Source organism: Micromys minutus (assembly GCF_963924665.1).
Source record: "Micromys minutus genome assembly, chromosome: 16".
Classification (NCBI taxonomy): Eukaryota; Metazoa; Chordata; class Mammalia; order Rodentia; family Muridae; genus Micromys; species Micromys minutus.
In genome coordinates, this window is record NC_137985.1 from 47,690,587 (window position 1) to 47,711,358 (window position 20,772).

Below are 20,772 nucleotides of genomic sequence, written 5' to 3' on the forward strand. Positions count from 1 at the left end.
TAGCGAGAGGGGCTATCCTCCTTTAGATAACCATGCACTCTGTGGTCCCTTGAGGATTCTCTGTAGATCCTGGCCTTTCTCAGATCTACAAAGCACAGAAACTGAGGTGGTGCTGGAGTACCCAGTCCAAACCTCCTTCCTCCTTTCGCCTCTGAATCATCGGCCCCAACTGTCCAGTTCTTAGGAGGGTCCCTCCTCCATCAGCCCGATGCAGTAGATTCCATCATACTTGGCCGTGGTATTCACCTCTACCAAATCATCTCAATGCTGCGTATCTGTGAAACTGAAGGGACCACACCAGTGACTTCATAACAGGGGCTTGGGATTGATCTCTGACCTTGATGGCTCTCAGGAGAGGACTCCTGAGTCCTCATTTGCTCTGAACAGTCATTACACCTTCTTTTGTGGCAGGACTGTGACAAGAAAAGCCATTACAAAGCTTTTCTTTCCCACAAATGCCCACATGGGCAGAACAGGCTGTGAGCTCAGCTCAGCTCCAATCAGACTCTATGTCATATCAACATTGTGTCTTAGGAGAGAAAACTCTCCAAGGTCACCTCATATGGGAGGTCCCTCCCTAACTGTGAAGGCAGGCAGCACCTGCTCCAGGGTCTCCCTAGCTCCTGACTCTAAGAAATATCTCAAGTAGAGACAGAGACATGGTCTCTCCTACCTTTCTACCTATCTGAGGCAAAAAGGATAATATGGCTTTACTCCCTCCTTTGATTAGAACCCGGGAGCATTGAGTGTGAGGACCTGTGGTTGCCTTCTTGCTCCAACTCTGCCCTAAGTGAGAGTTTCTAGCCACTCACTTTGGGGCAGCTGTTTAATCTTTGCGCCCAGCCTCTTGCTGCCCACACAATAACATGCCACCCGAGGAGCTGGTCGAACCAGCTTTCCCAGGCCCAGTGTGTGGCTCTACTTCCGCACAGCGAGGTGCCAGCCCTGCCAGGCTGGGCCGCTGTTACCAGTTATCTCCTATGCCGGAGTGCAAAGCCAGATCTATGGGACCAGCCTGAGGCACAGGGCAGGACTTCCCCAGAAGCCTCTACCTCAAAGGTCTAAGAAATTAAGATCTAGGAAAGCAAAGGCTCTTCCCAACCAGGGACACAAGGCAAACTGGAGGCAAAGCTGGGCTAGAACTCAGGCTTTGAAACCCCCGAGGCTGAAAGGAGGAGAAAGGTAGGTGGAGATGTGAGAGTTGAGCAAACAAAAGAGGTGAAGGAGAAGGTGAAAGGGGAAAGCTGCCTGGAAGCTAGAGAAGCTCTGACAGCCACCTTCCTAATCAGGACAGGGCCTAGGTGTAGGGGTAACCTATTTGCTATACTAAAGACAGATGGCTACCCAGAGCAAAACTCCCTGACCTCAGGGTCTAGGGTTCGGGGAGCCAGCCCCACGCCCTGCATATATTCTTCCTGAGTTACTAGCCCCAGGGAGGACCACACCTCTGTCCTGACATCTGCCTTTCCAAAAATCCCAGAACTCAGCCCCAGGCTCAATCCTTATGCAAGAGAAACCCATCTTGGGAAGCTGGAGATTGACCCATGTGAACCTGGACCCCTGGTTGTACCCCCACCCCTCACCCAGCTGAGTGCCCCATGTGACCTAAGATGAGTCACCTCACTGGTAGTTCCTTACAGCTCCAGCAGCAGGCAGGGGCTCATCCTGCTCCTCCCCCGGTCCCGGGGACCATGAGAACTAAAAACTTGACGGGTTTTTATGAATGTGTCCCTGGAGAGCTAGAGGGAGGAGGGGATGGTCCCGGCTGAGCCACAGACTTGTGTGCAACCACTCTCCCGTGGACAGACTTCATCTGCTAGAATGAGGACAGATAGCGGCTAGCAGATAGTGCAGAGAGGGAGTCTGCACTCAGATGCTGTGAGCAGTAAGCCTGTGAGAGGGGAAATACAACCTGCAGTTGTGTTTCTTGCGTATCTTGATCCTCTTTGAACCCATGGGTTCATCTAAGACAAGACCTGGGACCTGGTTATCTCTGTGTTCCCAGAACTCATAGTAAAACCTTGGGGCTCCATGCATGATGGGGTAAGTGAGATTCAGAAAAAATAAATAAATAAATAAATAAATAAATAAATAAATAAATAACCAGAACGGACAAGAGACATATACAGAGCTCAGTGAGAACAAAGACCGAAGCCATCCACATTCTCTCTCTGCCTACAACAGCACTCTCCAGAGAATCGTGTTAACACACTTGTTGAGCTAGCGAAGGAGACGGAGACAGGAAAGTGTGATGAGCTGTTCATAGTCCAGGCTCTCCCATACTCCTGGGGACCAGTAGACTCATGAAGGGCTTACCTTTCTGGAGGTGGATAATGTCAGGGAAGTTGGAGAGTAGGCCTTGGTAGAGCGACAGTGTGTCGAGCATTTGGAAGAGGTCATGCTTGGGCTGTTCAGCAAACATTTCGCCAACAGTTTCATAGGTCCGGCCAGTGTGGGAAATGGCATTGTTGAGCGCCTCAGACCTAAAGGGAGGGTCCATCTGGAAGGCATGGCTAATGGCCTGGAAGGCACTTCCTAGCTTCTGGAATTCCTTGCGGAAGCCTCCCACGTGCTTCCGCACCAGCTCTGACGCCACGGTGCTAAGCTGTAGGACGCTGTCATCCATCTTCTTGCTGAAAGCCTTGAACATATCCACGCGGTCCTCTACGTCCTGCAGATCCTGGTGCTCTGTGGGGATCTGGAAAGTGAGCAGGAAACTAGCGCCCACCATCTCGTCCTTCTCTGCTCTGCGCTTACCCATCTTCCACTGTTTGTCATCCAGGCAGCTGAGGAAGTGCCGGAAGCCCTCGTACTGGGAGAGCACAGGGTGGCTGGTCATGTGGTCCATCCAGAGGATGAGCCTTCGCTTGCGCTTCTCGATGAAGTCCTCCTCAAAGCGGCCCGTGGCCTGCTTCTCGGGCAGGTGGGGCACTGAGATCACGGTGAACTTGTGCAGAAGACGGTTGTAGAGCCAGTCAAAGTGTTTGTAGCGCCGGTAAACAGGCGAGCCAGCGTGGGTGGGTGTAAGCTTGTAGGAGATGTAACTTTTAATGCCTTTGAACTTGGTCTGTTTGGTGGGGTCCTCTATGGAGCAGGCAAATGGGTGGGGGTTGGCCTTCCACTGAGGGCCACGTGGGCCCATCTCAATGGAGTACGTCTCGGCAATCTTGGCCATCATGGGCACATCACCAAGGATGAAGGCCTCCACTCCAGAGCGGACAAAGCATGAGAAACGATTGAGGTTCCGTCCTACCACACTGCCCCGCTTGGCAGATGCCAGACTGTCCTGCCTTTCCAGGGGCGCCTTGGGTCGGAAAGCCATATGCTGATTGGGGTAGGCACCCGGGTAGGAGAGGTTGAGTGGAGGGTGCCCATTGGTACCTAGGCCACCAGCCAGTGGCTCTTCTACCACCGTGCATCCGTCATCCCAGTCATCCCAGTCATCTTCATCCTCATCCTCAAAGCTTCCTTGGTTTGAGAGGAAGCCACTGCCCCCACCACTCCTGGCTGGACTGGACATACTAGGGCTGTTATACAAACTAACCTGAGTACCCAGGGAGCCTGCAGGGCTGTTGGAATAGTCCACATGGTTGGTGCTGACACCAGGACGGACAATCTCAACGTAAGAAGCAGGGAAGAGCCCTGTCTCCCCACGGCTGTTCTGCCCCTGCAGCCAGCCGTCCAGTGAGGTCTCGCTGAAGATAACCAGGTCTTCGTCCTGCTGGATGCTGATTTCCTCCTTGTTCTCACTGTGGAAATCATAGAGGGCTCGGCCTTTCAGCGCCATGACTAAGCTGTCTGTTAGGTCAAGACTGGAAGGAAAATGCCTTGTCCAGACCCAGGATGTTCAGCAGGGTGTCCAAAAAAAAAACCGTACTTGCAGCTCAAAGTCTAGTATGCCCGACTGAGCCCCTTGGGCAGGGTCTCAGCTGCATAGATGCTGTGTAGCTGCCTTTCCGTCAAAGAAGGGTCCATGGTCCAGAAACTCTTGGGGTATCTGCCTGTATGCAGCGAGTGGTTGGTCATGGACACAGTCTTTCTCCTGTCCCTTTGCAGCCCCTGAAAAGGAGCTAGTCTCTTCCTCCTCACACACTTGCAAGCAGAAAAGTCAAATGACTTGGAGAAACCAGCTCTGCTACAACGAGAATGCGACAGACACTTTCCACTAGAACAATGTTGTACAACAGAAAAGAATTACCCACAGACCACGGTCCCGGGACCGCAGGCAAGTTTCTGCCTCCCCTGGCTCTGGGCTCCGGCTTTGGGAGGCTCTCACATTCCTCTGGAGATCTGTTCCTTCCTCCTTCCTCTCTCCTCCCCGGCCACCGCGTCTTCAAGAATCCAGAAAATCCAAGAGGGGCAAGGAGAATAACAGCAGAGTCCTGAACCAATTCCAAGGGTGGATGTGTCCGGCCTCCAAACGAGCCAGGCCAGGAAAACAAGGGCCAAAGCTTGCACAACCAGCCGATAACTACTCGACCTATGGGATGGGACCCAGTCTCACCCGCTCTGGTGCCCTCTTCCCGCCCGGCTAATGGCCAGCCCCCACCCCCAGATAACAAGGGGGCGCGACAAACGGCGCAGAAGACTTCTGGTCTCTTTCTCTCAGTGCCTCTTTTGTTTGCCTAATTCCTCGGCAGTTTAGGAGTACGAAGCTGACCCGGATTGGAGTCCCAGAACCTCTGTCCAGAAGTAACGCCAATAGAAACCTCCACCATCACCACCCCCGCCCCTGATGTGCCCCCAAACACTCAACAGCCGTCAGTAGGTAGAGCTCTGTCGAATAGATAGCGTGGCCGGGTGTTTGTCCGTCCGTCCGTAGGTTCGTTCTCTGCGATGCCCTCTGGATCCGACCCGAGAGGGACTAGCTGAGTAGCTGAGCCCCAGCCTCTTGCCCCCTTAACCCTCACTCGCAGCCCCTCAGCGCTGCCAGCAGGAAGCCAGGTCCAAAACAAACACCCTCCCTTCAAAAACAAAAACAGAAAACAACAACAAAAAGAAAAAGAAAGAAAAGAGAAGGGGGGGAGGAGTCCAGGAGGTGGCGTTCCGAAGAAGGAGGTTAAAGCAGTAGGGGAGGTGAGGGGTGGAGAGAGAGGGAGGGAGGTATGAGGGAGGGAAAAACAGGCTTTGGAATTCCACAAACTCTACCGCACTTCCGTGCGTCCCGGCCGGGCAGGGACCGCGCAGCTCCGCCCTCCCGCGGCCAGGGTGCCACCGCCGGCCTTCCGCTCACTTTCCTTCTGGCGGGCGCCCTCCCTCTCTCGGGTTCAGTCCGGGTGGCCGAGATCCAGGAAATGGACCCGGGAGTCGGGGAGCTGCGAGCTTTAAGCAGCCGAGTTGCCGGCTCCCAGAGCCGCTTCTCGCTCGGGTTGCAGCGCCGCGCGGGGGAGCTCGCCAGCCGCCGCAGAGCTTTTCGCTCGCCTCCTGGACTTGGTCACCCATCTGCCTTTTCCGTGACGCAAGTGCAGGAAAACTCCGAAAGTTTGCGGAGCGCCGAGTGACAAGGAGGGAGCTAAAGGCTAGGAGAGCCGCCCGGGCTGCAGGGGAACGGAGCTGCAGACTCCTCTTTCCCTACCTCTTTTCCTGCCTAGCGTGCTCGGATCTGTCTAGGGGCTAACACAGCTCCGGGATTGTTCTCAGAGGGAACAGCAAACTGCGAACCTGGTGTCCAGCATGTGATAACTGATGCTGTGAGCCTGATTGGGAGAGGAGCCCTCCTACCTTTGGCAGCTCCCTGGAAGCGGGGGAGCTGCTAAGAACCCGCACTTCTGTAGTGACAAGTAACTAGCTTAGACACAGGCGGGTTCTGGGTTGCTTTGTCCTTTCGCCGGAGCCTGATCTTCCATCCAGGCCAGCAACAAATAGCGAGGAGAGAGGAGTGGTCTGGTAGATAGCCTCTAGGCTTCCAGGATTCGACCCTCCAGATTATGCAAAGCTAGGTGAACACTTTTAAGACAGGAATTGTACTGAACTCTGGAGCGAATATCAACAGTTGGGTTGCTGCTGTGCCCCTCTGGTTTTTAATTCACACAGTCTGTCACATGATTAAGTTACATATTCCAAACAACAAATTAACCAAAACTATGTTTATCTTCTGGAAGGTCGTAAGTATCCTCCGAGGAAATGCTTGGGAAAGCACTTATCCCAGCCTAAATGAAACACATCAAGGACCTTCCCAGCAGTGGTGGCCCACACCTTCAGTCCCAGCACTAGCAGAGACAGGCAGATCTCTGACTCTGAGGCTGTACTGGCTGGTTTTGTGTCAATTTGACACAAGCTGGAGTTATCACAGAGAAAGGAGCCTCCCTTGAGGAAATGCCTCCATGAGATCCAGCTGTAAGGCATTTTCTCAAGGGGGGGGGGGGGTTCCAGCCCATTGTGGGTGGAGCCATCCCTGGGCTGGTAGACCTAGGTTCTATAAGAAAGCAGGCTGAGCAAGCCAGGGGAAGCAAGCCAGTAAGTAACATCCCACCATGACCTCTGCATCAGCTCCTGTTTCCTGACCTGCTTAAGTTTCAGTCCTGACTTTCTTTGGTAATAAACAGCATTTTGAAAGTGTAAGATGAATAAACCCTTTCCTCCCCAACTTGCTTCTTGGCCATGATGTTTGTGCAGGAATAGAAACCCTAAGACAGAGACCATCCTGGTCTACAGAGTGAGTTCCAGGACAGCCAGGGATACAGAAAAACCCTGTTTCTCTGTGTCCCTGAGTCTCTCTCTCTCTCTCTCTCTCTCTCTCTCACACACACACACACACACACACACACACACACAAACACAAACACACACGAACCTCCTCTTCCTCTTGGCACCCTAGAGCCTTATTTACTCAATCTTGTCAGGGTTTCCTACCTCCCCATTACTGTTGTTCTTACTTACTGCAGATTAACTGGTATGAAGTGGTGTTACAGAAGGCTGGGTGGGACCTTTGGCTGTTTTGAGGGTCATGATTCCTGGACCTCTAGCTCCAAAACTAATTTCCATTGTTAACACTTGACTCTCTATGAAGGATAGTAGCTGGTCGTGATGACACACGGGAGGCTGAGTGAGTACCAGGCCGGCCTGTGCCACATCTAGCAAGATCTTACCGAAAGTTAAAAAAACAAACTGGGAGCTGAAACAGAACTGTCATGAGATGGAGACTGGACTCCATCCAATGTGAGACCCTCTCTTAAATAAACAAACAAAAAAAATCAAGCCGGGTGTGGTAGTGGACACATTTAGTCTCAGAACTTGGAAGACAGAGGCAGGTGGATTTCCGAGAGTTCTAGGCCAGCCAAACATACAAAGCAAGACTCTGTTTCAAATTAAAAATTGAAAACTCCTGGGCATGCCAAGAGTCCTAGCACTTGGAAGGCAGGGATCACAAATCTGAGGCTGCCCTTGATTCTTTGTAAGTTGGAGGGTCCCAAAACTAGGTGTTATGATACATCCCTGTAACCCAAGCACTTGGAAACAAAGGCAGGTTTTAGCTCAGCTTAAATTTAGTCTATGTCGTAAATTTAGGACAACTAAAGCTACAAAGGAGACCCTGCCTTAAAAACAAACAAACAAAAGCTCAAACCCTAGAATCTGGGTTATTTTACTCAGGGAAAAACAATTGTGAAGTAAAACTAAATCTTTACTTCAATAGATCAAGAGTTGGGTTTGCTCCTTGGGAAGTCCATTGACCAGGTTAGCCCATGAGGCTGATGCATCTCCCCTCCTCCCAAGAAACCTTGTCCCTTGCTATATATAAATAGCCTTGACCCTAAAAACCTGGCTGATTATTCCTCCCAGCTGCTGTCTTTTGTTTTGACAGGGTTCGGCTATGTAGCTCTAGCTGACATAGAACTGGCTATGGACCATGCTGGTCTCAAACTTGGAAACATCTCACCTCTGCTAGAGGCAATTTCCTACCAGTGTGCATCTCTTCTTGTTCCTACAATCTCTAGTTCAGGGACCTTTCTCCTAGCTGAGGCTAACAATAGCAACAATTTCCTTAGTGCTTGCTGAATCCTTGGCACAGCTGTAGACACTCCCTCCCTCTATGAGCCTACTTATTACAACTGATAGGCTTTCAAAAACATGGGCACACCCCCACTATCTTGATTGCCTTTGTGTGTGTGTGTGTGTGTGTGTGTGTGTGTGTGTGTGGTACCTGGGAGGGGAGTGGGTTTGACTCTAGGACTGGGCATGTTGGCCAAGCACTGCATTACTAAACTCAGCACTCTTATCCTTTGAGTTAGTGTCTCACTACATTGCTGATTAGCTTTGAACGGGCTCTGTCATTCAGGCACGAATTTTTGAAGTCCTTCTAGCCTCAGTCTTCTGAGTATAACAGACTTGTTATACTTCTGAGTCTTCCTTATGCAACAGGCTTGCTTCCTGTATTGTCTTTACCTTGCTTCTAACACACATTTAAAAGACAGCCATCTTAGATTATGTATACGGTACGTTCTTATGATTCTTAGCATTGACCCTCATTTCCAAGTTCTTAGGAAAAACAAATATTTGGGCCTACAGAGATTTCCAGCACCTCCTTCTACTGAGTAAATTCCAAGGGTCCTCATCAGGTTTAAAGGTAACAGCCTCATGGTTTCTAGAAAACTGGACCTTTATGATTTCCCTGTACCCTGCTCGTTTCTTTGGAGAGGATCTGTGATGGTTTGCATATGCTTGGCCCAGGGAGCTGCACTATAAGAAGGTGTGGCCCTGTTAGAATAGGTGTGTCACTGTGGGTGTGAACTTTAAGAACCTCATCCTAGCTTCCTAGAAGCCAGTATTCTGCTAGCAGTCTTCAAATGAAGATATAGAACTCTCAGCTTCTCCTACACCATACCTGCTTGGATGTTGCCATGTTCCCGCCTTGATGATAAAGGACTGAACCTCTGAACCTGTAAGCCAGCCTCAACTAAATGTCCTTATACAAGTTGCCTTGGTTATGGTGTCTGTTCACAGCAGTAAAACCCTAACTAAGACAGAAGTTGGTACCAGGACTGGGGTATTGCTGTGATAGTCCTGACCATGCTTTTGTTTGGAAGAATGTAGATTTTGGGACTTTGGATTTGGAAAGCAATGGAATGGGTAGCAGTAATTTTTTTTTAAAAAAAAAAACATGTAAATGGGCACCATGCCACACTACCACCGGCTACTCTCTGGCCCCAGCAGCAGCTGCCCATCTAGTTCCCATGGCGGGTCACCCCAACACCAGCATCAGTAGCTGCTGCCCTCTCTTGGCTCTCTTGCTGCAGATTCTGCTCACATTCCCAGCATCCACCCCCTGTGGCTATAGTCACAAATCCCTGCAAGCCAACAAAATAAAAACTCTAGTGACTTGTAAGTTATCGATCAGATTTATATCAATAAATTCTCACCCTACAAAATGTCCACACAATAAACTTAGAGCCAATTGATATTGATATAAACTGCCCACCTAAATAAGACAAAGTTCCCTGTAATAATCTAACCCTTGTAAGATATTCATAGCTTCCTATGGCTATTTAAAGTCACACAGATCTGAGTCATCCTTCTCTTCTTCCATCTTGGTTTCTTCTCTTCCTTTCTCCTCTCTCCTGCCTCTCAAAAACTCTATGCCCACCTTTCTTTTCCACTGTGCAATCACAGGCCTTGCTTTATCTTGTGCCTGTCCTCACCTGCATATAGATATCAACCCACAGGAATACTTTAAATGGGGCTTAATGGGCCATCCTAGTAGGAATATGGAAGACTTTGTTACTGAGAATAATTTGAATTGTGCAGACTTGGCCCAAGAGGTTTCAGTGGAGAATTTTAATATATGGCTGAGACTGTTTTTGTGGTATTTTGGAGAAGAATGTGGCTGCTTTTTGCCCTTGTCTGAAGAGTCTACCTGAGGGTAGAGTAAAGAGATTTATTTTAATTGCATTTGAGACAAAGGGAGTCTCAAAAAAGCTCAACAGAGACTTTGCTCTCTGGTTAAGTCTCATGAAGAACATTTTGAACAGGCATAGCAAGCTTAGGAAGAAAAAATATAAAATATATGATTCGAGTATTAAAGGAGCACCAGGAAGTAAAATGGAGCCAAATACTGTGTTTGGAACTAACAGATTAAGCGAGAGGCACTTTGGGGCAAGATCCTACCCAGCTAAATTTAGATCCAGGTATGGTGGTACAGACCTTTAATCCCAGGAGACAAAGCCAAGCAGACCTCTGAGTTCAAGGCCAGCCTAGGACAGAGCAAATTCTAGGCAAAGAAAAGCTTAAGTCCAGGCATGATGGCTCACACCTTTAATCCTAGCAGACTGGCATGCAGATCTCTGAGTTTAAAGTCAATCTATAGAGCAAGATCCAGGACAGCCAAGCTTAGGTAGTATAGGAGTTAGAAAATAGAAAGCTGGTAATAATGTAATAGAACAATGGGGCCATGTTCCAGCTCCTGCAAGCAGCAGAACTCAGCAACACTGGCCATGTGGCTCTGGCCTTATATTTAAGAGAAGGAGACCACTGGGACAATTAATGCTGGTTAGCTGGAGCTAAGAAATTAGTGGTGATTAAGAAGAGACCAGCATCACGGAGGTGAAATCTTCTGAGTCTTCTAAGAGCACAAAGAACCTGTGTTCCAGAGATAGCCAATGTTGTACTTCATGCTGTAGTTGTACTTGGTAATGAGTAAGAGCCACCCAGGTGGCACTGGTTTTGAAGGCATGAAGGAGTAGGTCATGGAGAACAGCTGAGGCTTGGCACTGTGAGAGGCCACGAAAGGCCACTGATGAAAGTACAGCATCAGTGGCAGTTAATGTCCTAGGATTGAAGGGGTTATGCAAAGTAGTTAAGACTTGGTACCATGAAGAGTACCTATGAGAGGCTATTGTTGCAGCAGAAGAGTCCAGTGTATTATAGATGCCAGTACCTTAGGATGATCACCATGAACAGGAGAGGCAGTGAAGTGGATCAGCCTGAGTGCTTCAGAGGACAGAGCTGAAGAAGTGGCACCAACCTATTGGAGGAGCCCAGAAGATCATGTGTGTATCCCAGACATTGAGTCAAGAAGTAGTAACACTGACATTGACTTGGAGACCCCAGGATGTTCAAGATGCCAGAGCCATGAGCTATCTGCTGAGGAAAGCTGCTAACAGGGAGTGGAAACAACCCAGGAGAAAGAAGTTAGTTGCAGTTAACAAAGATGAAAAAGGAGTTGGAGATCTGAAGACCACTTTGACATCAGAACTGGAGATACAGAGTTTGGAGTTTGCCCAGCAAGTTTGGTTTCCTGACTTGCTTTGGGCATTACAGTTAAATGATTGGATGAATCTCAGAAGAGACTTTGGACTTGGGCTGGAGAGATGGCTCAGTGGTTAAGAACACTGACTGCTCTTTCTAGAGGTCCTGAGTTCAAATCCCAGCAACCACATGGTGGCTCACAACCATCTATAATGAGATCTGATGGCCTCTTCTGGTGTGTCTGAACACAGCTACAGTGTACTTATATATAATAAATAAGTAAATCTTTAGAAATCACCACTCATTTTTAAAAAAACAACTTTGCATTTTAACATTGTTGAGACTGCTATAAACTATGGGGGCATTGGAAGTTGGACTAAATGTATTTTGCATTATGCTATGTTTGGGTGGGACCTCCATAGGCTCATATGTTTATGTCTTGGTCATAGTTTCTGTTCACAGCAGTAAAACCCTAACTAAAACAAGATCCCCTTCTTAAATTCACCTTCCTTTATCCTTTCTGTCCTTGCATGTATATGTGTGTCATGTGTGTTTGTATACATGTATGTGGAGGCCAGAAATTGATATTAAATGTCTCTCCTGGACTGCTCTCTAATACACCGAGTTAGGGTTTCTTACCTGAACCCAAAGCTCACAGAAGTCTTTTTGTGGAGCAGATTAGACTAGAATGATGATCACATATTTGAAAATATTTTCTCAGAAGCTAGGCATGGGGTGGTGCATGCCTGTAAGCCCAGAGTTTAGGAGGCTGAAGCAGCATCATCAATAGAAATAAAATGACTGAACTTAGTACCTTTAAACCCAGCACTCTGGTGGCACAAGCAGGTAGTTCTCTGTAAGTTTAAGGCCAGCCTGGTCTACAAATCGAATTCAAGGCTACCCAGGGCTCTGTAGTGAGACCCTGTCTCAAAAGAAGCAAACAGGAGTTAACATGACAAACTAGCATGAGGCACAGGGAGGGGGATGAGCAGGTCAGTGCAGTTGGCCTAATCGCCTCCTCTTAGTTTTAGTCACATAGGTTATAGGTAATACCCCTTGGGATTCTGTAAACCCCACCCCTCAGTTACCTGGCAATAGCCAGGTATGCTCCGCCCCAGTTACCTGGCACTATAAAAGGGGGCTGCTTGCCCCTCCTCCTCTCTTGCTCTCCCCCCTTCTCCTCCTCTCCCCATTCCCTTCCCCTCTTTCTCTCCACGTGTTCATGGCTGGCCTCTACTTCTCTCTACTCTTCTCTCTCTCTGCCTCTACTACCCTCTTAACTCTCCTCACTATGACCTGAATAAACCCTATTCTGTACTATACCGTGGCTGGTCCTTCAGGGGGAAGGGATTCCCAACATGGGTCCCCCAGAGGCATCCCCCTTACCCCCAGGCCTCGCTGCACCTCCATGGACCACACACCCCCCCTTCATCCTTTTCCTAACAATACCTACAACCCTTAGGCAGAGGTGCCACTTAGAAGACAACAGAAACATAAGGTAGAACTCCTCCGGTTTTTAAAAAGTTTTTTATTTATTCCTTGTGAATTTCACATCATGCATCCCAACCCCACATCTCCCTGTCCCTTTGTATCCACCCTTTGTCCTTGACACCTCCCTGAAAAGAAAACATAAAACAAACAAACAAAATAAATCCCACCGTGGAAGCTGCAGTGTGTCTTGGTGTGTCACACAGTGTAGCCATTCTCCCACATTTTTACTTGCTAATGTTCATTATAATCAGTCATTCATTGGTCTGGTACAAGGCCTCTCTGGCTTCTGCTACACTATCAGTACTGGAGCCTCACTGGGGCTCACTCCTCTCAGACATCCGGCTGTTGCCATGTGTCTTAGTTAGGGCTTTACTGCTGTGAACAGACACTATGACCAAGGCACCTCTTACAAAGGACAACATTGAATTTGAGAAGGCAAACAAGAGAAGACTGGCTTCCAGGCAGCTAGGAGGAGGATCTCTCAAAGCCCACCCCTACAGTGACACACTTTCTCTAACAAGGCCACACCTCCTATTAGTGCCATTCCCTGGACCAAGCATATCTAAACCACCACACCGAGGTATCATGGAGATACTACAGTTTTGGATCTGCAGAGCCCCTTCACATGTTCCAGCACTTCATAGATGGGGTGGATGTTGGGCTGGGCCAACTCAAAGCCCTTGATCTGGGCCTGGGTGGTAGCTGAAATGGTCAGCCCGCCAGCTCTCCAGTAGCCACACCAGGACCAGCTCTCCAGCCATGCCCAGGCTAGCTCACAGAAGTGCCACAACTAGCAAGGGGCAGGGCCAGCTCTTCCTCCCCCTCAGGACTTTGGGTTTGGCTCACCCCAGAGTCTGCTTTACTCTGCTGCTCAGGGGAGGTGCAGTTACCTCATTCCCAAGTGCTACAGCTGGTCTGCAGCCAAGCCAAATCTACTCAAATGACCTCAGTGCCAGCTCTGTCACCTGCCACAGTCATCTCTCCCTCCCCCACACCACCACACAGCAGATGAGAGGTGAGAATAACTCTCCCATACTGGCATTCATACCCTCAGACCAGCTTTCACTGCCCCCCCTGAAACCTCCCCACCATACTGTGCAGCAGCCAGCGAGGGGTGGGGCCAGCTCTCCTGAGCATGAGAGCCCTTGGATATCAACATGGTCCAGGGTGGCAGCCTAGCCCAGGGCAGTTTGCATGGTCTTTGGCGGTAGCATGGGCCACGAACATTGAACATCGAACATTAATGCAGACCTCTGCTACTGCATGATCACAGACCAGGCACGGCCTTCAGTGGGAGTATGGGCTGGGACATTACCATGGCCTCAAGTGGTGGCACAGACTACAACATCAGGACATTTTCTAAACTGCTTTCTTGGGTTCTTGCCCCAACTCAGAAAATTTTATCTGTTCTCACCATTCCCTGGTTGAAGAAGTAATCCTAAAACCATTTAGGAACCAGACCAGGGGACAGAGCCCACAAACACGTTTGGCATTTCTCTGACCTTCGGTCAGGACAATTCATGACTTGAGGACATGAATTGAGTTCCCTGTGTCTGTCCCACTTTTATCTCCCAGCCTCATGATTCCTGCCTGAAAAGGTCTCTCCAGCTGTCATTTAAGAACTTGGGATGTTGTGGGGGGGTTTAATACATTTATTTTGGTGGGGTGTGTGTACCAGAGGACAATTTATAGGAGTCTATTCTCTTCCTCCAAGATGGGTTTTCAGAGATTAAAAACAGAATTTCTCTATATACCCTTGGGTATCTTGGAAATCTCTATTATTTATTAGGATGACCTCAAACTCAGAGAGATCCACTTGCCCTTGCCTCCCCAGTGCTGGAATTAAAGGCATTTGTCAACTATGCCTGCCAATATTTAGACTTTTTTTTAAAAAAAGATTTATTTATTATATATAAGTCCACTGTAGCTGTCTACAGACACACCAGGAAGGGGCATCCGATGATTGTGAGCCACCATGTGGTTGCTGGGATTTGAACTCAGGACCTCTGGAAGAGCAATCAGTGCTCTCAACCACTGAGCCATCTCTCCAGCCCACATTTGGACTTTTAATAGGTGTCTCCAACATACCATCAACATTTCCTCATTCCCCTTTTACAAGCACCTCAGGACAGCTTTTCTGGCTTCAGGTACCTTCTTTCTGATCTCAACTGGATAACTACAGTTGTCTCTTTATGGTATTTGTGTTTCAACCTCTCTCTCCCTCTCCCTCTCTTTCTACCCACACGCACACACACACACACACACCACTTTTCCCAACACAGCCATAAAGATGACCCTTAGGGGATTGTTACTTGTTTTTTCAGAGTAAAATTTTTGTATGGTTTTTTGATTTGTGTGTGCCACAGTGCACATACCAGGGATTCGAGGACAACTTGTGGGAATCAGTTCTCTTCTTTCACCATGTGGGTCCTAGGGACTAACCTCAGATCGTCAGACCGGACAACTGTGCTTAACTGCTTAGCCATCTTACCTCAGCTCTCTTTAGAGCCTCTGTCCCCATAAAAAGCTTGAAGTGTATTTTTCTTGTAGGGCTGGGATGACAATGGAACTAGAGTGATAACTCAGCAGCTAAGATCCTATACTGGGGCTGGAGAGATGGCTCAGTGGTTAAGAGCACTGACTGCTCTTCCAGAGGTTCTGAGTTCAATTCCCAGCAACCACATGGTGGCTCACAACCATCTGTAATGGAATATGATGCCCTCTTCTGGTATGTCTGAAGACAGCGACAGTGTACTCACATACACAAAATAAATAAATAAACCTTAAAATAAAGATCCCATACTGGCTTGGTGTACACGTTGTCTGTATCACATTTACACACTGCCCTTTTTTTCCAGACCCTGAGGACAACAAAAAGGAAAAGGGACACTGAGTCTCTCTCTGGTTACAAGAACAGGGGAACTTCCATCTCTGGGACTTACTTGCATGGATCACCTAGACAGAAATCAAAGGAGTCACCCATGGACTGTTTAGGTGGTAGTAAGGATGTCTTACAGGAACACAGAACCTCCAGAGAAGAGGAGGGGTGAAGAGGAAGAGAGAGAAACCAGGGAAGGGGCTGGCACTGCCTTACCAAGGAAACCCTGGGAGGCTTCAGTACCTGGGATGGGAGATCAGCAGGGGACCTGGAAACAATGAATCTTTGACCTCCACAGAAGCAGAGTGTCCTTTGATAAAGACAACGAGGGGCAAAGACCTCATTTCATAAAGGGGACTGTGTGCCATGTCACCAGGAGCTTGACATTTGATAGGGTTTGAACGAGGAATGACCTACCCTGATAGGAAGGGGGCTTCTGGGAGGCTCACTTGGGGTTTTATAATGAAGATACGGAGACATCAGCTAGCCCTCTAGACTCAACTTCCCTGCCACTGTGTCTCCACTTCCGTGGCTCTGTCTGCTCCCTCCTGGCTCCACTCCCAGTTTCCCTCCAGCACTAGCCTCCAACAATTTATTCACCCAAAGCCACATTCCTTTCTCGCACAAAAGAGCTTTTGGCATAGTGGGAGAGGTTCCACAGCTTACTCATTTGGAGCCAATCAAGAGTAGGACTACACCACGACCGTTTCTGAGTGTTACCTTTTGGCCAGATTGAGGGCTACAGGACCCCCCCACACACATCAGCATGATAATCTCAGTGAGTCATCTTTTTGGGTCGATGAGGAAGCTACACATATTTACACATAGAAAGCATGGATTGTGGTCTATAGAAATGACAATACAATATACCCTGCCAGCACCACTTACAGGAAGTAACAATGAAGAGTACAGGACACACCTTCATGGTCAGTTGATTTGGTATGTGTGACAGAAGGTTACCCCAACGGGTGGGGGTGCAGTAGAAATTCTTCCGGCCTTAGTAATTTCTGTGATTTCAGACAGGAATTGTTTACCAGACTGTTCACCCCGTACAGATGAAGGAGTGAAGACTTGTACTTACACTTTGAATCTCTCATAATCAGTGGGTACCATTAGTCACCGGGGATTGCAAAAACACAGAACCTCCAGACCAACCTGAGAAACACTTGAACTCCAGCATTTGGGAGGCAGAAGTAAACGGATCTCTTTGCGTTTTAGAGGCCAGACTCATTTATATAAAATTAACCAGGACAGCTAGTGCTAGAGACATCCTGTCTCAATAAAAATAAAATAAACTACCACTATGGTGGCTCATGGTCACTCGTAACCTCATCAATTTGGATTGAAGCTGGTTGGATTGTGGCGAATTTGTGGCTGGCCTGGGATACCTAAGGAAACTGTCTCAAAAAAGTAAAAGGCAGGACCGCTTCCAGTCCTGGTTGTTTGGTATTGCATGGTACTACTTGGAGAGGAGAATCCCTCTGCCAGTCCAGTGGCAGACCTGCTGCTGGCCGGGATGGGACCAATGGAACCAAGACATTTGCAGAGTTCTAATCACGTTCATAGCAGAGACAATCCTCTTCTCTTTTTAAAAATTTATTAGCATTCTACTCTTCTATGCTTTCTTAAAGATTTATTTTATGTATGAGTACGCTGTAGCTGTCCTCAGACACACCAGAAGAGGGCATCGGATTCCATTACACATGGTTGTGAGCCACCATCTGGGTGATGGGAACTGAAGTCATGACTTCTGGAAGAGCAGCCAGTCCTCTTAACTGCTGAACCATCTTTCCAGGGTTGGAGAGATAGCTCAGCCATTAAAAGCTAGGCTCACAACCAAAAGTATAAGACAAATAAAAACAGTGACTCCTCTCTCTGGGAACTGAAATCTGCAGTTACTGAGGGAGCAGACTCTCTTCGCTCACCAAAGACAGAAATATGTTATTAGACTAGAGGCTGCCAAGATGTCTCAACAGTTAAGAGCATTTGACTGCTCTTCCACAGGTCCTTAGTTCACTTTCCAGGAACAACATGATGGCTCACAAAAATGGGATCAGAAGCTCTCTTTTGGTGTGCATGAAGACCAAGTACTCACATACATGAAATACGTCAATGAATAAATCTTTAAAAAGAAAAACAAATCAGGGCTGGAGAGATGGTTCAACGGTTAAGAGCACTGACTGCTCTTCCAGAGATCCCTAGTTCAATTCCCAGCAACCACATGGTGGTTCACAACTATCTGTAATGGGATCCGATGCCCTCCTCTGGTGTGTCTGAAGACAGCGACAGTGTACCGACATACATGAAATAAATAAATCTTTAAAAACAAGAACAAAACACTACACTAGAGAAAGTCCACTACAGTGCTAAGAAACCTGTGTTCTCAGGACTCGCCTCTCCTGCAAGTCTTTTTTACCCCATCCCCTTTCAAAACAGGAAGTTTTCCAGAGTTAGACGAATGAAACGTCGGGGGCGTGTCTCTAGCCTTTCTTTTAATTGGTCCTCGGGTTTGGGGGCGGGGTCTTCCCGCGCCGAGGCGGAAATTACGTTGGGTTCTCAACGTGCTCTCGGCTTTCTCGGGCATTTTCCATCATGGTGCGGAAGCTTAAGTTCCATGAGCAGAAGCTGCTGAAACAGGTGGACTTCCTAAACTGGGAAGTCACCGACCACAACCTTCACGAGCTGCGCGTGCTGCGGCGGTACGGGCTCCAGCGGCGGGAGGAGTACACTCGCTACAACCAGCTGAGCCGCGCGGTGCGCGAGCTGGCGCGGCGCCTGCGCGACCTGCCGGAACGCGACCCGTTTCGCGTGCGCGCCACCGCGGCGCTGTTGGACAAGTTGTACGCTCTGGGCCTGGTGCCCACGCGCGGCTCGCTAGAACTCTGCGACTCCGTCTCAGCCTCGTCCTTCTGCCGCCGCCGCCTGCCTACTTTGCTCCTCAAGCTACGCATGGCGCAGCATCTCCAGGCTGCTGTGGCCTTTGTGGAGCAAGGTCACGTCCGCGTGGGCCCAGAGGTAGTCACCGATCCGGCCTTTCTCGTCACTCGCAGCATGGAGGACTTTGTCACCTGGGTGGACTCATCCAAGATAAAGCGGCACGTGTTGGAGTACAATGAGGAGCGCGATGACTTTGATCTAGACGCCTAGCGAGTCTTGTCCCGACTGACTTCTCAGCTACAGGTCACTGGACCGGGGATGGGGAGAATCGCCCCAGTGTTCCGGGAAATTGTCTTAGAATTTGGACTGACAATAAGAAGACTGTGTCTTGATAGACAGTGGGAAGCAGTTTTATACTGCACTGGAGATTGTTAGCTTCTCGTGCCTTAAACTCTGTCGTGTAGAAGCAGGAATGTTATCTTTTCCCTTTGCTTTATCATCATGAAGTACAACTGTTACAGATGGAGAGTTTGAGTTCAGTTTATTTATAGCATTTAAAGAGATCCTTTCCTAATGCCAATAAATGTCCAGACCACGTTGTTTAAGTGCACATTTTTGTCTGGTCGTTCGTCTTACCTAGGGTCCTATCTAGACATATCTATTGATATTGCTAGCTAAAGAGCCTAAGAGTAGGAAATGGGTTGTAGGCTTGAGGCTTTGGAGCCTCACGTAGAGGCTGCAGGATGTTGTACAGGCTGCGCAGATTTGTCACTTAACCAGTCCTTTTCTCGGAATGAATGTTTTGGCCGAGCTTTTATCCACAGGACTTCCTGTTGATATTCCAGCCCCAGGAAATACCATATTAAAGTCCTGGAGTGTTTGCTTGCCTAAGGAAATGATCACCCTGTAGTTTGGCCAGCTAGTGGTTAGAAGGGACCCAGGAGGTTCCTGAAAACATGTTCTTCAAGGTCCTGGCTTCAGAGTTAAGAACCCCCTACTGGGGGTGAGGGGGGAGCAAAAGGGCTGGGACAGCCTTTAATCTTAGCAGTTGGGAGGTTAAGGCAAACAGATCTTTGAGTTTAAGGCCAGCCTGGTCTACATAAGGACAACCAGGGCTATGCAGAGAAACTTATTAAAGGACCAAAAAAAATTTTAGAAAAACATTAGAACTGGTAAGTAGATCAAGTTTTATCCTAGACAAAATAGGATTCAGAGTCGAGCAGATCAGTCTATTTGTATGTGGGGTATTTTTCTTTATTGAGACAGGTTTTGATTTGAAGCTCAAGCTGATCTGGAACTTGAAGTGATCCTGCCTCTACACTGAGATTACAGTGTGCACTGAGACTCGGATTGTCAGTGCTTTCTGTCCTAGTGAGCCAGGCAAGATAATTCAATGGGGAAAAGCTGAGCCCACATGTGGAAGGAGAGAGCTGACTCCTCCACATACACGGTATGTTATGTACATTCATACAAACTAAATAAAAGTAAAATGAGGAAGGTAACATGAAATGAGTCCAAACATTAGATTCAGTTTTAGGTGGATAATAACTAGTTTATTTAGCCCTCACAATCCATTTAAATGGGTAGACCAGTTTCTCTGCACTTTTCAAATGAACTTGGAAGATAAATCAGTTTATGCATGATAAATAGATTAAGATAATCTCTTTTGAGCTGGAGAGATGGCTCAGAGGTTAGGAGCACTGACTGCTCTTGCAGAAGTCCTGAGTTCAATTCCCATCAACATGATGTCTCACAACTATCTGTAATGGGATCCGGTGCCCTCTTGTGGTTGTTTCTGAAGATGGCAACAGTGGTCTCATATAAACAAAATAAATAATTCTTTTTAAAAAAATCTCTTTTAAGAGTGCTAATGCACAGCTGGCTCTTAAAAGGTGTGTGGGAGTCTCAGCTTCCAGCTCAGTAACAACACTAGGCCATGATTGCTTTCAGCAGGATGCTACAAAAGAAGTTGGGCAGAGCTGGTGCATTATGCACTAAGCACTTGAAAGAAACACTGCTAGTGTGGGGTCAGCCAAGGCTATACAGCCAGACTATCATGATAAACAAAAGAGTAAAGAGATGACTAAGCTGTTTTTCCAGGAACTCTAGTTCCAAGGATTCAGTGTCCTCCAGCCATGGTCATGATATATAAACATATGCAAACAAAATGTCAATATGCCAAGAGAGGGGAGAAAGATTGGGTGTGATAGCATACGCTTTTAATGATTTTTTTCTTTTAACTCATCCAGACAGTGGTAGCACACACCTTTAATTCCCAGCACTCAGGAGGCAGGGGGAGTCAGATCGCTGGTCTAAAGAGTAAGTTCCAGCACAGCCAAACTACA

The 20,772-nt window shown here is 48.1% G+C and overlaps 2 protein-coding genes across 2 annotated transcripts in view; one reads left to right on the plus strand and one right to left on the minus strand.

The window, feature by feature from the left end:
* SNX33 (sorting nexin 33) overlaps positions 1–4,760 on the minus strand; it is a 9,934-nt gene extending 5,174 nt beyond the window's left edge. The window contains exon 1 of the mRNA XM_080929768.1: positions 2,317–4,760. Within this exon, the coding sequence (XP_080785894.1) occupies positions 2,317–3,787 (1,471 nt within the window). The 5' untranslated portion in view covers positions 3,788–4,760. The remainder of the gene's footprint in view (positions 1–2,316) is intronic.
* A 13,355-nt stretch (positions 4,761–18,115) lies between these two features.
* On the plus strand, positions 18,116–19,037 carry IMP3 (IMP U3 small nucleolar ribonucleoprotein 3). Its single transcript, XM_080930235.1, has one exon. It carries the CDS (start codon positions 18,143–18,145, stop codon positions 18,695–18,697), a length of 555 nt encoding a protein of 184 aa, XP_080786361.1. The 5' UTR covers positions 18,116–18,142; the 3' UTR covers positions 18,698–19,037.
* The last annotated feature ends 1,735 nt before the right edge of the window (positions 19,038–20,772 follow it).